General features: G+C 47.3%; 1 protein-coding gene across 1 annotated transcript in view; it reads left to right on the top strand.

Annotated features, from left to right (window-relative positions):
- Positions 7,043-13,113, top strand: part of GPA33 (glycoprotein A33) — a 51,515-nt gene continuing 45,444 nt past the window's right edge. Inside the window, exon 1 of the mRNA XM_018046605.1 lies at positions 7,043-7,161. Coding sequence (XP_017902094.1) covers positions 7,119-7,161 — 43 coding nt within the window. The 5' untranslated portion in view covers positions 7,043-7,118. The remainder of the gene's footprint in view (positions 7,162-13,113) is intronic.

Here is a 13,113-nt window from a genome sequence, read left to right as displayed (position 1 = left end):
TTATGACACTAAGTTTTGGAGTTGTGAACAATAGTAACCAGAACAGCGTAGTGTAAGTTTTCTATCTTTTGTTCACCTTTGTACATCTTTATTTTTGAGTGTGTCTCTTATAAAAAGTATGTAGGCTTGTAAAAAAATTGAGTCTGCCATTTTTTGTTTTTAATTGAAGTATTTAGTCTGCTGTACTATGTTTAGTCACTTAGTTGTGTCTGACTCTTTGCAGCCCCATGGACTGCAGCCCGCCAGGCTCCCCTTTCCATGGGGATTCTCCAGGCAAGAATACTGGAGTGGGTTGCCATGCCTTCCTCCAGGGGATCTTCCCACCTCAGGGATCGAACCCAGGTCTCCTACGTTGCATGCTGATTCTTTACCATCTGAGCCACCCGGGAAGCCCAAGAATACTGGAGTGGGTAGCCTATCCCTTCTCCAGGGGATCTTCCCAACCCAGGAATCAAATGAGGTCTCCTGCATTGCAGGCGGATTCTTTACCAGCTGAGCTAACAGGGAAGCCCATGTATTTTAGTCTACATATGTTTAAATAATTACTTATATATTTGGGTTTAAATCTTCCTTCCTACTATTTTCTTACTATCTATTACACTTTTCCTGTATTCTTTTTTCTCTTGCCTTCTTTTGGATTGGTTACATTTTATTATTGCATTCTCCCCTCTAACGAGGGAGCTTGTTGATTATACATTCTAAATAACTTTGATCCTGAACTTCCTACTCAAATTTAAATTTTCAGATACTCTCTCAAGATATCTCTCATTAAGCTGAGAGAGTGACGCACGTACACCAGGAATCAGAGAAATAAATTAGGACTGAAAATTATATCTAAGAAAGAACTATGGGTGTGATTTCTGGCACATGGAGTTGTCTGGTTTCTGTAAATCAGAAACCAATTAAACTTTTGAAGGGATAACATTTTCTAAGAAGTCATGACTCTTAAAAGGCCTTTGGGTGGTATAAGCCTTAAAACAGCCCTTGGACCTCCAAGTTTCCATAAGCAGGACAAGTCTGCAAAAGTTATGCAGCGCTCAAGGAAGAGACCCTCTTCAGCTTCACTTCAGATGTGGCTGTGGAGGATAACCGACAAGGGAAAAGGCCCAGGGGATGGAGCTCTAAGCCACAGAGAAGCACAGACCAAGAATGCCACCCTGAGAGCCACATCAAGTCACACCTAGGAGATCTCTCCACTTCTGGGGCAAAGACATGCTCAACGGGGTCATTGTTTGTAAGGACTGATGGCTGCTGTGTCCCCTTCTCCTCCTTTCATTGGATGGGAGGCTTTTTTTTCTTTTTTGGTGGGCCCAGGGGCTGTTATCCTGGTCAGACCATGAGGAGCTGCACTCAGCCCCGAGGTGGACAGGGCATACTTTCCAGAGAACCCAGCCTTTGAGCTTTGCAGCAATTGGTAAATGGGATTTCAGGCTGTTTCCCTGGGAAGGCAGTAAGTGTGGTCTAAAAGTGTGAAAAAGGAGACATGAATAGTAACTGCCTCGAGAGACTACAGTGGCTGAGCCTGCTGTGTGTTAACAAGCCTACTTCTTTTTCCTGGGTTCATGGACCATCCTCCTTTACAAGAAAGCATGGCCTTGCTGAATTCTAGCCAATGGAATATGGTCGCACAGAGTCAGACATGACTGAAGCGACTTGGCATGCATGCATGCATTGGAGAAGGAAATGGCAACCCACTCCAGTGTTCTTGCCTGGAGAATCCCAGGGACAGGGGAGCCTGGTGGGCTGCTGTCTATGGGGTTGCACAGAGTCGGACACGACTGAAGTGACTTAGCAGCAACAGCAGTGCTTAGTCGCTCAGTTGTGTCCGACTCTGTGTGACCCCATGGACAGCAGCCCACCAGCCTCCTCTGTCCATGGGGATTTGCCAGGCAAGAATACTGGAGTGGGTTGCCATGCCTTTCTCCAGGGGATCTTCCCAACTCAGGGATTGAACCCAGGTCTCCTGCATTGCGGGCAGATTCTTTACTGTCTGAGCCACCAGGGAAGCCCAAAAATACTGGAGCAGATAGCCTATCCCTTCTCCAGGGGATCTTCCCCACCCAGGAATCAAACCAGGTCTCCTGCATTGCAGGCTAATTCCTTACCAGATGAGCTACCAGGGAAGCCAGTATGAGTGGAAGCAAAACGGCCATTTTCAGGCCTGGCCCATAAAACCCTCCTGAGATATTCTCCGTTTTGTCTCAAGACTGATGAACACAGTCACTTTAGAAGTCAGGGCTTCCAGAGGAGGATCTACAAGACGAAAGGAGCCTCAGTTCCTGAATCACTGCTCAGGTACCTGTTCTGAAACACACCTGAGTGAGAAAAAAAAGTCCATTTTCTATAACAGCTGTCATTACTCCAGCTACTACACGAAGCCATCCCTTACCCTAACCACACATAAAACTACCTCTGCTTTGTCTGGTAGCATAGAGAGGGGAGGGCTGTGTTTTAAATCTCTCAATCCTGACAGTTTTTCTAAGTGGGAACATAAGCCTGAATTTTAAGGGAAAATCCCTGAAGCTCCATCTGGTCAATGTGGCCTGGCCCACCATGGTGACAAGCACCTACATTTGCTCCCATCTCACTTCAAAGGGGAAGCCTGTTGAGCCCCGAGAAGCAGAAGCCAACAAGACCCCGAGAGGCCCGAGGAAAAGGAAAATCAAGCGGCATCAGGGATGCTCTGATGTGAATTTACCTTGAAATATTCTGAGTCTTTTCTTCCCTTTTTCTAGATAAGGAGACATAGGCTCAAGAATTAAAGTGATTCTTCACTTAAAATTGGGTGACAGAGTTAAGATTAGAAGTCAGGTCCCCTACTATTATTTGGGGCAAAAGAAAAAAGAAAAGGCATACACACTACTGCTTTAGCAAGCAATTAAGTATTTCTTTGTTGCTTTATGGTTTTTCTTAAAATTGTATGCAAATTTTTCATTCCACATCATCATATATCCTCAATGATTTTACGTAAAAGAAACTTTAAAATTATACATAAAAGAAACTTTAAAATTAATTGTCACAAAATAAAGAAGACCCTCCAGGAAGCACACATCACAGTGAAAAGACACAGCCTGATCACAGATACAAAATTACCTTAGTGCTAGAATTTGGTGTCTTAAGGGCTCCTTCCTGTTCTGATGCCTTCTCTTATGTATGATCTATGGTCTATCATCTCCATTCCAGCCTTATTTCCCTCCTAGGGAAAAAAGTGCTATCATCCAGGGACACCTGCCAAATTCCTACTCACCCTTTGAGGTTCAAGTCCAACATCATCTCCTCTAGGAAGCCTCCTATGAAGCTTCCAAGCCCAGTGATCCTTTCCCTCCCCGCATCAACTAAACCCTAAGCACGCTAATTCTAGCACTTATCTGCCCTGTTGCAATATATCTGTTTGCAAGCTTTTTCTTCCATAAAGTAGAACACATAAAACCTTTGCAAACAACGTTTGCTGAATGGATGAACTTAAGGTTGTGGCGGCAGGCTCCCTGGGGTCCACTCGTCATCACACTCCCTAGCACACTCCCGTTGTGGCTGGAGGGAGGCCCGCACCCAGCAAGCGCACACTTACTGGCTGGGGGAGGGGCTCCGGAGGTACCGGGCCTGTACAGCCCGCACGCTGGCTTCATCCTCTTCACTCGGGACTACCTGCTCCTCCTCTGGGTTCCCACTGGTTGCCATGACAGCCCGTCAGCCTCTGTAGGTTTAGCATGAATAAGGCAGTTAGACTACCTAGTTCTGGAGGTTTTGTAGGGGTGAGGGGTATGTTGGTGATGTCACCTCAGTGGAACTAGGGATGGGAAAGTCACCGCAAGTTAATCGCCTGGTGGGAAAACAACTCATGAGGAAAACCCAGTCAGACTTGATTCAGCTACTGTTATCAGGACACCAAAACGCACACTCGGCCATGTAAACAATCCACCCAGTCCACCTTGGAGTCATGACATTTAAGAAGTGATACCTTGGCTCCTTCCACAGGTGCCAGCAAGAAAGCAGTGAGGGGAGCCTGAAGCTTGCCTTAACTATAGCTTATGCTGGACACAGGTGTATTCCCCAGACCAGAGAGGTCTTTCTCTGAACCTTCTGGGTACACATTCTCTCTCCCGCTCTCACATACACACCTTTTGTCTCTACTGGGAAGGTGCCTTCTTCAGCGACTCTAACCAAGGCCACAGGACCACTGCCTTTGGCTTAGGAGCCATCCCACAGCTTCTTAAGGAACATGAGACCCCCCAGGAGCTGGTCCCAGACGACGCTGGGCCCTGACGCTCAGGGAAGAGCTGCTGCCCTTTGGGTTGTAAGTCCTGGGCTCACAGGACAAAGTGAAGGGAGAACACTCACCGCTGATCTGCCTGTGTCTCCACACCAAGAGGGCAGCCACCCAGAGGCCGAGGGGCCCAGACAAAATGGCCAGAGGCTCCGACCAGTGAGAGGGACCTCCCTCCTCTCTGCAGTCTCCTCTGAGGGGCAGGACAGCTGTGCAGAGGAAACCTTAGCTGCCTGCTAAATTTAGCCTCTGGCCCCTCAGCCTGGCAGATCTCTGAGAGGAAGGCATGCAGGCTCAGGACTCAGACCCAAACGTGGGCCCCACTTAACTCTTTCCCTCCTGGCTGCTGCTTTGGAAACTGACCTTGAGCCGCAGAATTGGGAGAAGTTCACGCTTCACAGAGTGGCCTCAAGAACAGGTTTATTTGGGCTCTCTCTCCATACCTCCCTGCCTGGGGCTGCCTGTGCAGAGTGCTTCCAGAAGATAATCTAAAGCCAAGGACCTAGAAGAATGACGTAAACTGTACTTTAACCCTCTGTCAGCCAATACCAGATATATAGAATGGGGAGGATCCTCTGACAGATGCTGGGAGAGCACCATGGAGAGACTAAGGGGCAGTAACTGCCTGTAGCCAGGGCTCCATTTCTTTGCAGAGAGATGACTCTGGATAGTGAACTGGGCAGTCGTGTGGCCCGCCACAACCCCTGTCCCACACTCATCCCGTATCATCCCTGGATGATATAAACACCCCTTGAGCTTCATAAACTTCAAATGAGTTCATAATCCATCCTACCCCACTACACCAACTCCCACCAACAGTACAATCAAAACAACTCCCATAACCCAATGGTTCATTCCCTCACCCTGGACATTCTGTAATGACCCCATCCCTTCGTCCAGCCATCTGCCCCCTTGTTTACCCATTCACCAATATGTACTGATATCCACTATGCATCCGGCTGTGATGTGACCAAAGTAAGACACTTAAATGGTGTTTCCTCCCAGCTAGGCAGAATAATTCCTGGGGCATAGTATCATTAACAATTGGCCAAAAAATGAATGACCTCATAGTTTATTAGGAGGGATGAGACACAGACCAAAAATAGCTCAAGCACAAGGCAGAATGTAGTTAGTTAGTATCCTAAGAGAGATCCCGAGTGCTGTGTGAGTTCAAAGGAGGGAGAGAGCCCTTCTGACCGAAGAAGTCAGGAATGGCTTGATGAAAGAACGGATAATACATGAACTGGGCTTTAAAGCACATATCGCATCACAACAGCAGATATGGTGAGGGGAGGATTTCCAGAGGGGATGACATGGAAAAAGTTTTAGCGTAGCAAAAATTAATTTAACATAGTGATTAGCGCTTTGAAGAAAGAAAACAAGGTTGAGTGCAGAGACTTGGCAAAGCTGGGATGGGAGCATCTTTGGATAGAGTGGTTCAGGAAGGCACCTCTGGAGAAGCACATGGCATCACCACTGACCAGTTCCCAAACCACTGTCCTGGGCATCAAAATAGGGGCTCAGTGAGTGGCTGCTGAAGAATGGAAGAAGGACCACAACTGAGTAACCATGGGGGTTCAATGTACCTCCAGAATTCAAGGTGCCATGAAGATGAAAAGTGGGATGAGAGAGAGGTGAGATGAAGGAGGGAGGGGTGGAGAGTGGGGAGGGAATTAGGCAGGGGACTGAAGAGGGGCATCAGGTGGACAGACCACCAGCGTAAGGAAGCAGACGGTGGAGGGAGGGGAGAGAGGGAAAAGGGAGAGTGAATACACCTAAAAGTGGCAGCAGATAAAGAAGGGACCACTCAGGAGGAGCGGATGACAGAGGGCCTCTGTTTTCTATATAACATTAGTCACCACCCTGAACTCACAGAGGGTGACATCAGGATCACTAGCAGAGTGGACTGAAGATCAGAAGACCACTTGCTAGCTATGTGACCATAGATAACCCACTTAATTTCTTTGAGACATAGATACCTATCTGTAACATAGAAAATCAAAGTACTCATTTTCCCACTGTGTTCTGACCACCCAGTCCAAGGTGGGTCCTTCCACAGCCACAGTTTCATTACCTATGTCTTTTCCCAGGTCATGCTCCCCATAGCATTGTGATCTTTAAGTGGGTGACCAGCCATCTCAGTTTCCCTAAGACAGAGACATCCCTGGGACATAGGGCCTTCTGTTTTAACAGTGGGGTGACTCCAAGCAAACTGAGATGAATTGGTCGTGGTATTTCTGGCTGTCTTGTTTGATTGTATACTATTTTCCTTCTCAGTCAGATTAGCAGTTCTCTGGGGTAGAGACTTCTGGTCTTCCTCATGACTGTGTCTCTAGCATGGTGTGGGGTGGGGGGAAATGACAAGGAAGGGAAGCAGAGGAACAGATCATAGTATGTCTCGCAATGTTTCGGCAATTGTGGCCAACACCCTTCTTTTATTGACTTTGAAACCCTTCCTCTGAGATCCTTTCCCTTTATATCACAAGGTGGCAACTTCCTGTCTCATATAGGTAAACCTGTATTATAGTGAGAAGCTCAGGACTTTGCCCACCTGCTAAACGGAGAGAAGGCAGGGGAAGGGACTGAGAAGGTGAAGGAGGTTCCTGTTGGGGCCTTTGGTGGAGTGGGTGGAGCTGGAGTCTAGTCCCACAGGTGAGCTCACCTGTCAGTCCAGCTGAGGGGTGGGGCATGGGGGCCAGGCTGGGCAGAGGTAGAGGAAGGGAGAGACTGGAGGACTGACCGAAGGCTGGGCTGGGCCAGAGGCCGCTGTAGCTTTAACCAGTCGGCCCGGACTGACTCAAGACAAGAGCCCACCAGTGCCTGGCTGGACGTGGGACAGAGAGGAAGCCAGACGATGGAGGGGAAGATACAGCCTGTGCTGTGGGTGCTTTGTGCAGGTGAGTGGTGCCCAGGGGTGGGCAAGATAGGGGCTGAATGCTGAGGGTCTCCCAGACACCCCCAGGGAGGGCCTCAAATGACATAGTGTATTCCCTCTGGGCAGAATGACATGTTGAGTTGTTGAAAAAGCAGGTTCCAGGCCAGACTCAGAATTGTTTAATTCTCATATTAGTAAAAAAAATTTGAGCCCACTTCTGGAATGAAGAATTCATAAGAGTCTCAAAACTATATTTTCTGATTCCAAGTCAAATCATCGGATCAAATATATTAGTAAAATCTGGAAATTAGGACAAAATATTTAAAATCATGATTTTTAAACCCCAGAAAGGCCAGGATGTGTGGATCCAGGAATTTTGTTCACTGCCTGAGATTTTAGAGGAGGAAATGGCAACCCACTCCAGGAATCTTGCCTGGGAAATCCCATGGGCAGAGGAACCTGGCAGGCGACAGCCCATGGGGTTGTAAGAGTCAGACACAACTTATCGACTAAACCACCAATACATGAGATTTTAACCATTGCCTTAAAACCAGAGAAAGAGGCACTGGAGAAAGTGGTAACATCTGTATCACGTGTGTGAAACCTGAGGCAGAGAGACACTACTACTCACCCAATATCATTTACAAGGCGAGAGAAGACTAAGCAAAAACAAAGAGGGAAACAACCAATTAGAAAGGCTCTTTGCAAGGGTCAAAGTTCTTTAGCTCTCTTCGTACTCTGGTCGTTGAAAACTCAGAACATGGGGAAACCCCACATAATGAAAAACAGACATTCATTAATATAATGGTAGACTCCAAATCAAGTGCTAAATAGCAAAGTCACTGTGTGAGGCTCCATGGAGGGTCTAAGTGTTAGGATGGAGGTCTTGGCATTAGACTCCTGGGAACTGACAGGAAGTAGAATGAGCAAGGAATTTGAGAGATAAGGGTTGGGGAATTTTAGGAGTTGACCATGCTGAGAATCTTATCAGCTTGCAATTTATTTATTTATTTTAAAATTCAGCCATATTTAAAACTAAAAATATTATTTTTGTTTGATGAAAGATTCTTTAAATTCTGTAGTGTTTATAATTGCCAAATATTTCACATACATGATTTTATATAATCCCAGAATAAACCTTTTTCCTCCTACTCCTATCTTGCCCCTCCTCTCTTCCTTCTCCCCACTGGTAACCATTAGTTTGTTCTTTATATCCATGAATCTGCTTTTTTTTTTTTTTCTTCATTTTATTCACCTGTTTGTTGCATTTTTTAGATTCCACATGTGATATCATACAGTGTTCGTCTTTCTCTGTATCAGCTTGCAATTTAGAAATTATTGTGGGCTTCAGGGATCTAGCAAGACTAGGGTGTGTTGTTGAATCTAAGTTCATGTGCCCCATGTACAATGAGGCTAGATAAACTGAAATACTGGAGTGTGGAAGAGAAAGTTTTACTGCAAGGGCCATAATAGGAGAAGGGGTGGCTCATGCTCAAAAGACCTAAACTCCCCAATGGGTTTCAAGAAAGCATTTTTAAAGGCCAGGTGAGGAAGGAGAGTCACAGAATGTGTGATCAGCTTGTGCACAATTTTCTGTTCTGTTGATGGTGAGGTAACAGGGCGGTGTCACAGGGGTTAACATCATTCTCAGGCTCCAGTAGCTCTGGGGGCTGCATGCTCACAGTCATCAAGTACTTTCTTCCATTTGGCAGGGGTTTCGGTAACTCTAAAACAGCTCAGGAAATGTGCATCCGGTAGTGCTGTCTAGGTTCTTCAGGGAGGAGCTGAACATTCTGTGACTGCTGTATGGCTAATTTACTGTTTAAATTCTTACCAGTTTTCCTGGTCCAGCTGCTACTTTTGCATTCACTCTTGATTCAGACTTTTATGACACAGGATAGGCCTGGGAGTGGAGAAGGAAACGGCACCCCGCCCCAGTGTTCTCGCCTGGAGAATCCCAGGGACAGGGGAGCCTGGTGGGCTGCCGTCTACGGGGCTGCACAGAGTCGGACACCACTGAAGTGACTTAACAGTAACAGGCCTGGGAGACCACAACTTTTCCACAAACAAGGGGCAGGCAGAGGACATGCCAAGGACATGCAGAGAAGGGTCTGTCCTGGGCAGTCCCATAGGGTCCTGCGCAGTTACAGGAGGAGGTGAAGAGTTCTGCCAGGAAACTTGGGAGCCCTAAGGCCTGGGAAGTGGAAGGGAACAGGGTCTGATTTAGGACTCACTTTTCCGCTTCTAGAGGCAAGCTCCAAACCAGTTGGCCTGCCAGCCCAGGGTAGTTCTCCCAGGTCCCCAGGTTTCCCCAGGTTCCCCTTCTCTCCCCATCTCTCCAAACCCAATCTTGAAGCTGTTGGTTGCTCGGCAGGGTCTGGTCGCACTCAAAGGCCCTGCCAGAAGGCCCATCTGACTGGGGCAGAGGGGCCCTCATCATCAGGCTAGAGGGCACACTTGGTTCATTCTTTCAGCCAAATGGCTCTTTACCAAGCACATAGTTTGTGCAGGAAACACAGGAGTGAGGGGCCTGGAATGAACTGCAGTCATCAGGGAATCTGTCTCAGCCATCACATCCAGACCCGAATGACGTGCTCCAAGTCTCAAGGGCAGGAGGCTGAGAGGAAATGATCACCCTTTCTGGGCTGGGCCAGCGACCTCTGATCCTCTTCTCCAGAGCCTAGAAGTCTCTCTCATGCCTTGCCTCCTCCTCTACACACCCCTGCATTTGCAGTCTGGCTGCAACCCGAAAGCCATGCACGAATAAAAAGAAGGGATTTGGGCTTAGGGAAAAAATAACCCAAACAAAACAGACTGAAAAGTTTACCTAATTGTGAACAGCCTCGAGCGTACATTTCACCCCTTCCTGTGAGAAGGCGTGTGACCCCTAGGCGAACTCACCCAGTGGAACCAGTTCTTGGGATTGTGTTCAGACACACTGATAGAGTGTTCTGCCCCATCCACTTCCCTCCACCCTCCAAGTCTGGCACCAGGGGCTCATCACCTTTGCCTCCATGCTTTATACTAAGGGGAAGGGGCTGGAGCAGTGGAGCCACGGAAGCTGGGCTTGGTGGCTAGCTCTGGGTATATGTTTGCCAAGTGGAAATGTTTGTGGGTGAAACAGTCATTTCCATGTGTAAGTGAGCAATAAAGGCCTTCAAAAGTCAAACATAAAAACTGTTGGGTGACACTCCCCACCATGGCTCAGAGAGGACGCCAGAGGAGGAACAGGGAAATTAGGGAGGGCTTTCTGGAGGAGGTGGAGATTAAGTTGGATTCCAGAGGACCTCCTGGCTTTCCCCGTTGTTCTGTTCTTCACCTGAACTTGCTCGGTAACCACTAAAATTTTGCTGATGTCTTGGGCAGAGTACCATAACAGAATTAATGAAAACAGGCCCCAGGACTCATCGGACTTTGGGGAATCAGAATAAAATCACATTAGGTCATATGAAGGGTATGCAAACAGAAGGTGGTGTATTCAAGAATTTAAAAACAGTTCTTAAACCAACTAAAAGTCAGTATGACAATTCCAAAAATGTCAGTGACTCAGTACCTCTTCCTCCCTGGCAGACGCTCCCACCCGCTTCTCCTCTCATGTCACAGGCACTCGGGAAGGGCAGGCCCTCTTCCTTAACTGACTTTCAGTTCAGTTCAGTTCAGTTCAGTTCAGTCCATTCAGGAGATCAACCCTGGGATTTCTTTGGAAGGAATGATGCTAAAGCTGAAACTCCAGTACATTGGCCACCTCATGCGAAGAGTTGACTCGGAAAAGACTGTGATGCTGGGAGGGATTGGGGGCAGGAGGAGAAGGGGACGACAGAGGATGAGATGGCTGGATGGCATCACTGACTCGATGGACATGAGTCTGAGTGAACTCCGGGAGTTGGTGATGGACAGGGAGGCCTGGCGTGCTGCGATTCATGGGGTTGCAAAGAGTCAGACACGAGCATGAGGCAAATTAGTTGCCTCAATAAACCTCAGTTTCCTAATCTGTGAAATGGAGAGGGCAACCTATAATGTATAAAAATGCACATTTTACCTCCCATTTGGTTATTAGGGATAGCAAATGAGGTTGTCAATGTAAAGACCCTGGATCAGTGCCTGCCACATAATAAGCATTCAACAAATGCCTGTTATTACTATTGTTGTTGTTATTAGTGTGGGCAAGTGTGAATTATAGGAAAGTAACTAGACTTTGATGATCAACTGTCTGATCACTCTGACTTGGCAGACATATGCTAAGAGAATGAGAGTCACTGCGGATGAAGGATTTTGTCACCCCTCCCAAAGGCTGCTAGAGAAAACGCTCCAACTTGTGTATAAGACCAAAGCTCTTCCACTCTGGGAATTTTTTCAGCCACCAGACTTCATGAAAAGCTTGATATAGTAAAAGGTACAGCTGCAGGAAAAGAGAGGCATAAAGAGGAGTCCACCAAGGGGAAAAAAGTCTCTGAGACACTCTGCCCAGAGTCACTAAAATCTTTGAAGACTTGATAAAAAAAACATAACCAAACAAAAAGCCCTACCTTCCTAGAACTAGAGGAAACCTCAAAGCTTACATTAGAAAAGCAGAAAGTACAGCTTTTCCCCAAGAAATAAAGGAATCTATCATCCCAAAATATTCAAGATGAGAAAATATTTTTTTTCTCCATCTAAAAAAAATTTCAATAAGCTCATGGATGATTCATCCATGATAGGTTTTTGTTGGGAACTACTAATAAGTTTCACATTTCCTATCTTTGTAAAGTTGATCATGCCATTTTAGAATCCTTCCCCAGGGGCCTTTGTTAGAGCTACAGTCCCCAGCAGGAGAATTTTCCTACATGACTTAGATTTGCCTACTCTGAAGTACCATGTTCCTGTTAGTCACACAGGCTTGGGCAGCTTCCTGAGACCTTCCCCGTCAGAGGGTGGCATATCTTAGCCTCGTGTCCCTTGCATCTCTAAGTCCACACAGTGGCCTGGTCGAGGCTCTGAGGTTTACAGGGCTCAATCTCAAACATGTACAAAGATGAGAACCAGATAAGAGAGTGGCCTTGTGCCCAGCTCATCTTGACCCCATGAGTGTGTGCTTAGTAGCTTCAGTCATGCCTGCTCTTTGCAATCCCACAGACTGTGGCCTGCCAAGCTCCTCTGTCCAGGGGATTCTCCAGGCAAGAATACCGGTGTGGGTTGCCATTTCATCCTCCAGGGTATCTTCCCTACTCAGGGATCGAACCTGGGTCTCCTACGTCTTCTGCACCACAGGCAAATTCTAAGAGAGTGGCCTTGTGCCCAGTTCATCTCCACTCCAAGAGGGTGGTATTCAGACCAGAGCCAAAATTGTTGGCCAGCAAGTGCACTGCAAGATGGCCCAGCTGGCCTTTTATCTTCTCCCTGGCTCAAAGCCCTGTTGCCACACCAGACCCCAGGGTGTGACTCACACCTGGAGCCTGGGGAGGGCCTGCTGGTGCCTGAGCACAAGTCAGAAGTCAGTGTTCACAGGGAGGGCTCATGTGCCTGGGGAATTACATTGCTTGTCAGAGAAGAAATCAGATTAAAATGCCCCAGTCCCAGCTCCAGCCTTGAAGTGGGAAGAATGCAATGAATGGTCACCCTAAGAGTGGTATGCGTGCAATGAGTAATGGTTTAGGGCAGGGGCTGCAACCCAGGCAGCCCATCAGTATCCCCTGGGGAGTTAAGGTACACATGTCCAGGCCCCCTCAGTCCCTCTGAGTCAGACTCTTGAGAGGCAGAATCTGGCCATCTCTCTGATTACAAAAATTTACCCAAGTGATTCTGATGTGAAAACCTCAGTTCAGAGTTGCCTACTGGACCTTGTGGAAAAATAGGTCTAACGAATAGTTGTCTCTGTGACTGGTGCTGATACTCTGCGTGTGATTTGCAGCTCAATTTTGCAGCATCTGGCTGCTTCCCTGGGTTAATGCCCAGCCTCCAAATTGATGTCTTAACTCACACTTTCATATGCATAGAA

The sequence above is a fragment of the Capra hircus genome, chromosome 3, assembly GCF_001704415.2.
Source record: "Capra hircus breed San Clemente chromosome 3, ASM170441v1, whole genome shotgun sequence".
Lineage (NCBI taxonomy): Eukaryota > Metazoa > Chordata > Mammalia > Artiodactyla > Bovidae > Capra > Capra hircus.
This window is presented reverse-complemented; position numbering and strand designations above follow the sequence as displayed.